The 8,018-nt window shown below is 40.9% G+C and overlaps 1 protein-coding gene across 1 annotated transcript in view; it reads right to left on the bottom strand.

Annotated features, from left to right (window-relative positions):
* Window positions 1-1,285: 1,285 nt before the first annotated feature.
* The window catches only part of LOC129172920 (uncharacterized), a 37,011-nt gene continuing 30,278 nt past the window's right edge, over window positions 1,286-8,018 (bottom strand). The window contains exons 3-6 of the mRNA XM_054763174.1: window positions 3,650-3,759; window positions 2,917-3,010; window positions 1,959-2,046; window positions 1,286-1,857 (exon numbers count right to left, since the gene is read on the bottom strand). Coding sequence (XP_054619149.1) covers window positions 1,303-1,857; window positions 1,959-2,046; window positions 2,917-3,010; window positions 3,650-3,698 — 786 coding nt within the window. The 5' untranslated portion in view covers window positions 3,699-3,759 and the 3' untranslated portion in view covers window positions 1,286-1,302. The remainder of the gene's footprint in view (window positions 1,858-1,958; window positions 2,047-2,916; window positions 3,011-3,649; window positions 3,760-8,018) is intronic.

The raw sequence follows: 8,018 nt of genomic DNA, 5'->3' as shown, positions 1-8,018 counted from the left end.
CAAGTCACTCACGTGTATTCCACTCCTGTTGCAGTCCTCCTCCCAACCAAGATTTATTTACAAGCTAGCAAGCTAGCAATGACACAGGAAACACGGCAGGGCAGCGAGGAGATTGATTAACAATGGTCTGCAGCCAATCAGGACGCAGAAAACAATGGGCGGTGCAGACAGGCAAGAGACACTCAACTTCCCACAATGCAATGATGCACACTGTAATAAAAAAAAAAGAAACAGACAAAAATTCCCCAGACAGTGAATCTGCAAAAGATTTCTCGTTCAGAAAAAAACTGTTTCATGGGCAATAGGTGTAAATCAATTAATTAATCACACAATAAGAGCTTTGTCGTCCTCAATACGTTGTCATGTGCATGCGTCTGCTTTCCTCGTCTCCCGCCTCCAAACAGGCAGGAAGAAAGTTCACCCTGTGCGTTGGTTTCACCACCTTGGTGTGTTTGTTCCATAGAACAATGGCATGAACTAAGTGAGCCCTTTTGTCAGTCATACAGTCTCTTTGTCTCAGTGGGTGGAGGCGGGGCCGGTAGCATACACACAGAATGCAGAAGAGTGTAACATAGTAAAAATTATATGAGTAGATTGCAATATATTGTCATAGTTTTTAAATATTTTTTCATTGTACTTTTCTTAAAAGTATATTTAACCCGATCTCGTGTTTCGTCTAGCAAGCACCCCAATTGCCACCTGCAACACTTCAGTAGCGCTGTTCATTGTTAAACACAGTGGAAAAAGGTACAGCATTCAAGCACAATATCAAAATGGATCCAGATATCGATATAAACGACACCAATGGTAGTATTGGGTTGATACCAGTGTGGTTAAGATAAAAAAAATTCAGTTCTCTTGTTTATTTTCACAAATATCTGGGTTTTTGTTGTTACGTTGTTAAAATTTATTGTGTATTTTCATCCATTATATTGTTTACAAACTCAGGAAATACGTCCAAACACAGAAGGGCTTTTGAGTGCAAAAAGCCAAAGGATTTACATGACTCAATAGTTGTTGCTTTTGTTTCCTTAGTTTGCACTAAACTGTAATGAAAATGAAGTTGGATTTGAATATTTTTACATTGTTGTATTAAATATTACATTTGCTACCTTTGTCCTGTTTTATTGATTATAATCATGATCAACAAATTGCATTGTCATATTTCTTACGCTGTTGCCGTGTTTATTGTACGTCTCAGTTCTATTTCAATCTGAATATGCTTGCTATGTTTCAGTGTGCTATGTTTTGTTTAGTGAGTATAAATACGAGACAGAGCAGATACTGACGTCAACTTTCATTTTATTTCTGGATTAATGCTTCAAGGATTGCCAGGAAGCGCTCCTCCCGAGCAGCAGTGTCTCTCCTATCGTCTCGCTCCCTCATCTCTCTGAAGAATCGTTCTTCCCTCTCTACGGCCTCACGGTGCCTCCTCTCCTCCCTCTCCATAGCCTCACGGTGCCTGGTCTCCTCTCTCTCTAAAGCCTCACGGTGCCTCCTCTCCTCTCTCTCAGCTGCCTCCCTCGCCCTCGCCTCTTCTCTCTCTATGGCCTTGGCTTCCATCTCTCTCAGCTCCAGTTCAAACCTCTCGTCTTTTTCCATCGTTTCCTTCAGCATGTCCCCAAGATCCACACGGCGCCTTTTGGGGATGGATGCTGTGGCTACATCCCGTTCTGGGGTCAGCACAGACGGCGATTCGCCCGCCACATCATCCTGGGAAGATGAAGCGATGAAGACGGGCGGCGTCATCGATAGCCTGCCCCCAATTGCTTCATCCATCAGATTGTACCACTTCCAAGATGCGGCAGGGGTCTCACCGCCATCTAGGCTGACCCCAGATTTGGAGTACTTATGCCCCTACAAAGAAAGGACAGCAAAAACACAAAGTGTTCTTCACGGGAGTATAAACAGTATTCACCTATGTATTTTCATATGTTTAACACAAATCCTCAAACAACCTTATACTGATGCTTCAGGTTCTCCCATTTCTTTTTTAAGAAGGCCGGTGTCACCTTTCCCTCCAGGCCTCGACTAGCAATGTATATCCTGAGGAAAATAAAAGTGGATCATAATCACAGTCCATACAGTAACACTAGTGGAAAGAAACTGTTTAAGATGGGAACATTTTGCCTTATCTGCAACGACAAGACTTCTCTTGGATCAATAGTACCCTGTTCTTCTTGAATTGACTTCACACACATACACTTAGATTTATTATGAGTCATACTTCCTGTCTCCTAGCGGGAACGCTCAGCCCTCTGGAATCAGATCGGGTAAATATACCAACAAACAGTTAACCGGAAGTTTCCTGAGGATTTGGACCGCCGACAAGGAAGAGGACGTTTGGACCTCCCCATATCTCGGTTGGTGGGCTGACTGTTCTCTACAGTGCTGGCATTAAAATTGTTTGTATCTACTCCTTTTAAATATTAAGCTGTTAACGTTCAGACTCATAGCCATATTCCGAAAGCTGCTAGAACGAACATAACTACTATTTAGTTACACCGCATTAAAATGTGCATATAGTCACTCATTGTTCAGTGCAAAGTAAGCACCAAAATAAAAGCATGGCAGTATTCACCTGCACCAAAAAAAATGCACTCGTTTATTCATTTATTTTTACATTGCTAGCCGTGGAATAAGTAGTCAAGGCATACAACTAAATTACCGCAGCAGTCGTGTTAAATAAGAGTAAGATGCATCATTGAAAAACAGCAGAATCAAAATTTTTAAATATGCACAAATAGAGCAAAACGAGTCAAAAATGCCTCTGGCGAACGTTACAAGTAAATGTGCAAGCATTTGTCGACGTCAGTCAGCCAGTCCGAGGGGCGTCGACATGAACGGGTTCAACTGTAGCAAGGTAGGAAAGCGGTAGTGTGTCACGATAAGATGTTTGCATTTACTTATACTTACTCATATCCATTTACAGCTGCATTGCGTCTCCCTGTGAACAAGGCGGCGTTTGCAGTCCTCCACAAAATAAGGGACCTCGTGTCCTCATCATGCCCTAATAAGATTATAATATACAGACATGAGAAACAGAAATCTATATTGATTTGTTTTTAATGACACCTAACAAATAAACGTTAGTTGACTTGTGATACCAACACAATTACATTTTTGCTAAACAATGTTGCCATTATAATTGTGTTAACAATTGATCCACATATCCAGTGGAAAACACACACACACGCACACGCACACGCACATTCACACACACAGACACACCTTAAACACTTAGTTCACGGTATTTAAACACACATTAAATAAGTGATCATTATTTTGTTTGTTTTTTTCTTGGTTTTACATGAGGTTGCCTTTTCATATTTAATCCGATGGTTGATACCAGCACAACATGGTTCCTATAGTCAATGAATTTTAGCTTACTGATATAACGACCTACAGCCAGCTGATTATTTTATTACTGTCATTTTTACCTGAATACAACACAAAATGTGTTGTTTAAGCGTAGTAAATATTTTCGCGTCAAATGCGGAGCTAGCATTAGCTGGGCCGTAAGAGACGGCGTATCCTCATCCGTCTTTAAGAAGACCACAATAACCCAAACACCAAACCACTGGTACATAATGGCTTCTATCTAACTACAGTATATTGGCATTTTTTGGATAATATGCGTATAACTTACATTGTTGTTCACCAATTTCCACCGCAACGATTTGGTCATCATCCGCCATTATTTCAAGTTGGGGAAGGTTTGGTAGTCCCGCCCCTTCCGCTACGTAGCCAAGATGGCGGCTGTTGAGTGTGGTAAGGGTGGTAAGTGTACATCAGCATTGCTCACTCGTCTTTATTTTGAGGCGCTCTGAACAACATTAAAGTCACAGGAGAAAAGGAGAAGCCAGAGAATGGCGGACATTGAGCACTGTCGCCAACTCCTCAGTAAGAAAACTAGAGGGAAAAGTAGATGTTGCCAGATGACGTCATTTTAAAATTTGCATGCGATTTGCATATTATGTTGTCACACGCTGAAGGAGAAATACATAACCTTCTAGGGGAGAAAAAAGAGTGAGTAAAAACAGCTTAATTACATTTAGAACTACAAATAAACTCGATTCTTGTTTTGTAGTTGGCCATCACTATCACTATCATTATCTGAAGAAGAATGGCAAAGAAAAGTAACCATAAATCCCAAAAGGTAGCACAAAAAGTAAGTGTAACAACACATTTTCATAAACTGCCATGTAAATAGTGAACAGATGCAAACAATACTTTAACGTTGTTACTCATCATTTTCATCAACTCTATCTTCTGGAGCTGACCAGAGAAAATCACTTGGCATGACGGATCTTGGCCTGACATTGCTGTCCCGTCACATGTCGTAGTTGGATCAGCCTCACTCATTGTCATTCCCTGATTGATGACATGATCCACAACCATTGCTCCGATTTCATTTGACACCCTTTGTTGCGGCTGTGGCTGTCTTCTGTCTTGGCCCCCTGGCCTTGTCCTCTAATTGAGACACAGCACTGGAAAAAATGTGGTGTTGCAACAGGACACATCAAGCAGGCTAACATTAAGCTTCTAGAATGGCCTTCCCAAGCCTTGACTTCAACATGAGCATTTGTGGATTATGCTTGAAAGCTGGGCCAGTGCGCTACCAAGACATGGACATAGACATGAAATAACACCCCTACATTCACTCGTATTGCCCAATATAGTAGACATAATAAGTGAATATTAGCCATTTAAGGCATAAATAAGACTCTTACTCATATGTGTTGCTGTAAATGTGTTCCGATGCTGGGGGAGCTGAGTGGGGGCAGACAGGAAGTGACGTCCGGGTTCAGAGTTGAGTTTCAGCTTGGCGTGGGTTACGACCGCAGTAGTATCCTATGTTAGGGGTTATTGTGCCTGTTGTGAGATAATTCAAACCTGCAATAAATGCCTGTTGTTTCGGCAACCGAGTCTGGTGCTTGTGTGTCTCACCGAACATTACAGTAACCTTACTGACATTTAGTGACCCGTGTAGAGTACTACATACGATCACATCGTCTTTGAATGCATTTTCTGAATGCCTTATTTGTATTTTAGTTCCTTCAGCCATTTTTATGCTTGAAAATAGTTCATCTAGGTGAAAAATGGGCAAAATTTGCTTAAATATTCTTTCTTTTTTTTTTTTTTTACTAATAATAGGCTGTATTCAACCAGGAAACAAGTGCAGAGTGGGAACAGATTATTGTTCTAGTAAATTAGTGTGCACTCAATTCTTGTTTTTAAAAAAATCACTAAAGAGATATTTTGTATACTCATTCCTTCCTGAAAAAAGAAAGGTTTAAATGACTCATTAAGGGCCTAAAATGAACGTAACACTCATGCCCATGATGAGTGCATGTAAACTTGGGATTGTAACTGTATGCCATTATTTTTTTTTTGCATATTTGAGTATTAAAAAATGTCTCCACAGGTGGACACACAGAGGGAAGACACTGGGGTATGGCTGGACATCCTGTCCACCACTCACTGTTCAACACAGGCACAGGATGGAGTAACCAACATAGCCTGGCATCACATAAGGTACATTATAGTTCCATTCTTAGTAGCCTCCATCTGTTCAACCGGCATGACAAAACACTCCTTTATAATATTCCAGTCAGGTCATGAATGGCCTAGCATGCGTGTAAAATTCCTAATTCTGACTAATCAGTGGAAGACTGAGTTGAAAATATTGTAGTAATGTGTGTTTATCACAGATAGGTCTGTGTGTGTAAAGTGTGAATGTGTCGTGTGCATGTGTGTGCTGCGGAAGCAATTTCGTTCTGCTCTGTTTGGCAGCAAATCAGTGAACATTTCTCTCTTTTACAGTTCCCACCACTCTGCAGCTCTCTTCTACTGCTTGTCCGTATCTGAATCCCATCTCAGTCACTCTCATTTTGCCACGTTCTTGTCATACAACACTCCATTGAGTCAAAATCTGAGCTTCGCCTTGACTTTCCATGCGAGTGTGTTTGATAGGGATTGATGGGGGAAAAGTAGGGCACTCCACTCGCAGGGGTTTGGGATCGATCGGCTCCCAATTGATGATTGGATTTCAATTTGTTCATTTTGAAGAGGGGGAAAACATGCTGATAATGTCATATATCTAACTGCGAAAGATAAATAGTAAGAAAAAAACACAATATTGTGTATGTAGGCGATAGAATGATGACAGTAAACAACTACTGTATATTTAGAGTCAACAATTGAACTCACATGCATGTTTTTGGAATGTGGGAGGAAACCAGAGTACCCTGAGAAAACCCACACATGCACAGGGAGAACATGCAAACTCCATACAGAGATGCCCAACAGAGATTTGAACCCAGATCTTCCAGATCTCCTGACTGTGTAGCCAACACCCTAACTACGAGGCCGCCGTGCGACACTAGGTGTGAATCCTTGTTTGTCAATACCAGTGGTTCTCAACTGGTTTGGCCCCGAAAGCCGCCATCACCCCTCAGCGACAAGTGCCGACCCAAATTGCGTAAATGTTTCACCTCCTCGTATATCTTAGATTTAAAGGGACTGTTTGCAGCAGAACATGAGCTGCAGAGGTGTGACACTGTCTCTCTCTTTATCGCACGCTCTTCTCCAGCAGCTATCTGCAGCTGTGTGTCGGATGGATGCAACATTAAGTCCCCACTTGATAAAGTCGGCCATAAACACGACACACCTTTTGGCGGTGTAATAAGCAAATAGCACAGACTGGAAACACGAGGTGCATTCACGGAAATTGAGTGTTTACATTTTTTTTTTCCGGATCAATACCAAAATTGTATTGCCCACCTCTACTGGCAACCAGACACCTCAAGTCAGCTGGGATAGGCTCCAGCTCACTCGTGACCCAAATGCGGACGTAATTAACTCAGCTCAAGTCTCTGCTTTTCTTTTGATCATGGCTGCAAAATAACCCAAAAGGAAGCCAAAGAAAGTTGAAAGTGCCGGAATTTTGATAAAGAAGGTGAGAAACACTATTGAATTCAACAAATAACTCATGGCAAAACCCAAAGTTGGTATCCGTGTTGATCTCGCATTGTGTCTTTGGTAACACCTCATCTCTTCTTCAATGAATGTAAAAGTAACTTAAATGTTGTGATGTGTGATACTGAAATATCGACACTTCCAATACCAGCTCTTTATGCTCTAAAATCCATTCTCAAATCAAAATACTTTTGATACTTCAGTCATCTGAGGTCATATTTGTCTGAAATGTCTATTGAAATGACCGATCATAGTAGCTCTTAATAATGAATTCTTTTAATAATTTTCTTTTTTGTTGTTTAAAATACCATTTTCACATATTTTATATATAGTTTGTGCTCTGTTTTTCCTGTTATTGTATATTAGTGTGGCTATATTGTAAGTCACCCCGCTTCCTCAATATACTTCAGGATTTCAAATAAAGAAATAAATAATTAACTTAAACTAACTATCCATACATCCATTTTCTATGCCGCTTGTCCTCATTAGGGTCTCGGGGGTATGCTGGAGCCTATCCTAGCTAACTTTGGGCGAGAGGTAGGTCCACCCTGGACTGGTTGCCAGTCAATAGCAATGCACATATAGACAAACAATCATTCACACTCACATTCATACCTATGGGCAATTTAGAGTTGCCAATTACCGGTAACCTAACATGCATGTTTTTGGAATGTGGGAGGCAACCGGACTCCACACAGAGATGCCAAACGCAGTTTCGAACCCAGATCGTCCCGATCTCCTGACTGTGTGGCCAACATGCTAACCACTAGGCCACTGTGCGGCTTAAATGAATTATAAAGATATTAAATTATTTGATATTGTATATATATGATGCGGAATACACAAATGTACACATTAGGAGAATTTGCACATAGTATCGGTATTGGATTGATATCACCGATACCAGCCTGAATTTTACTCAGTTTCGGATCGGTATTGGTATCGCACATCACTATTTAAATGTTCACTAATTCCTTTCATTCATCATTTATAGGCATTTTCAATTGTTTCCTGCACGTAAAACAACAATTGTAAAA

Source organism: Dunckerocampus dactyliophorus, chromosome 20, assembly GCF_027744805.1.
Source record: "Dunckerocampus dactyliophorus isolate RoL2022-P2 chromosome 20, RoL_Ddac_1.1, whole genome shotgun sequence".
NCBI lineage: Eukaryota > Metazoa > Chordata > Actinopteri > Syngnathiformes > Syngnathidae > Dunckerocampus > Dunckerocampus dactyliophorus.
The sequence above is the reverse complement of the archived record's forward strand: the minus strand, read 5'-3'. Positions and strand labels throughout refer to the sequence as shown.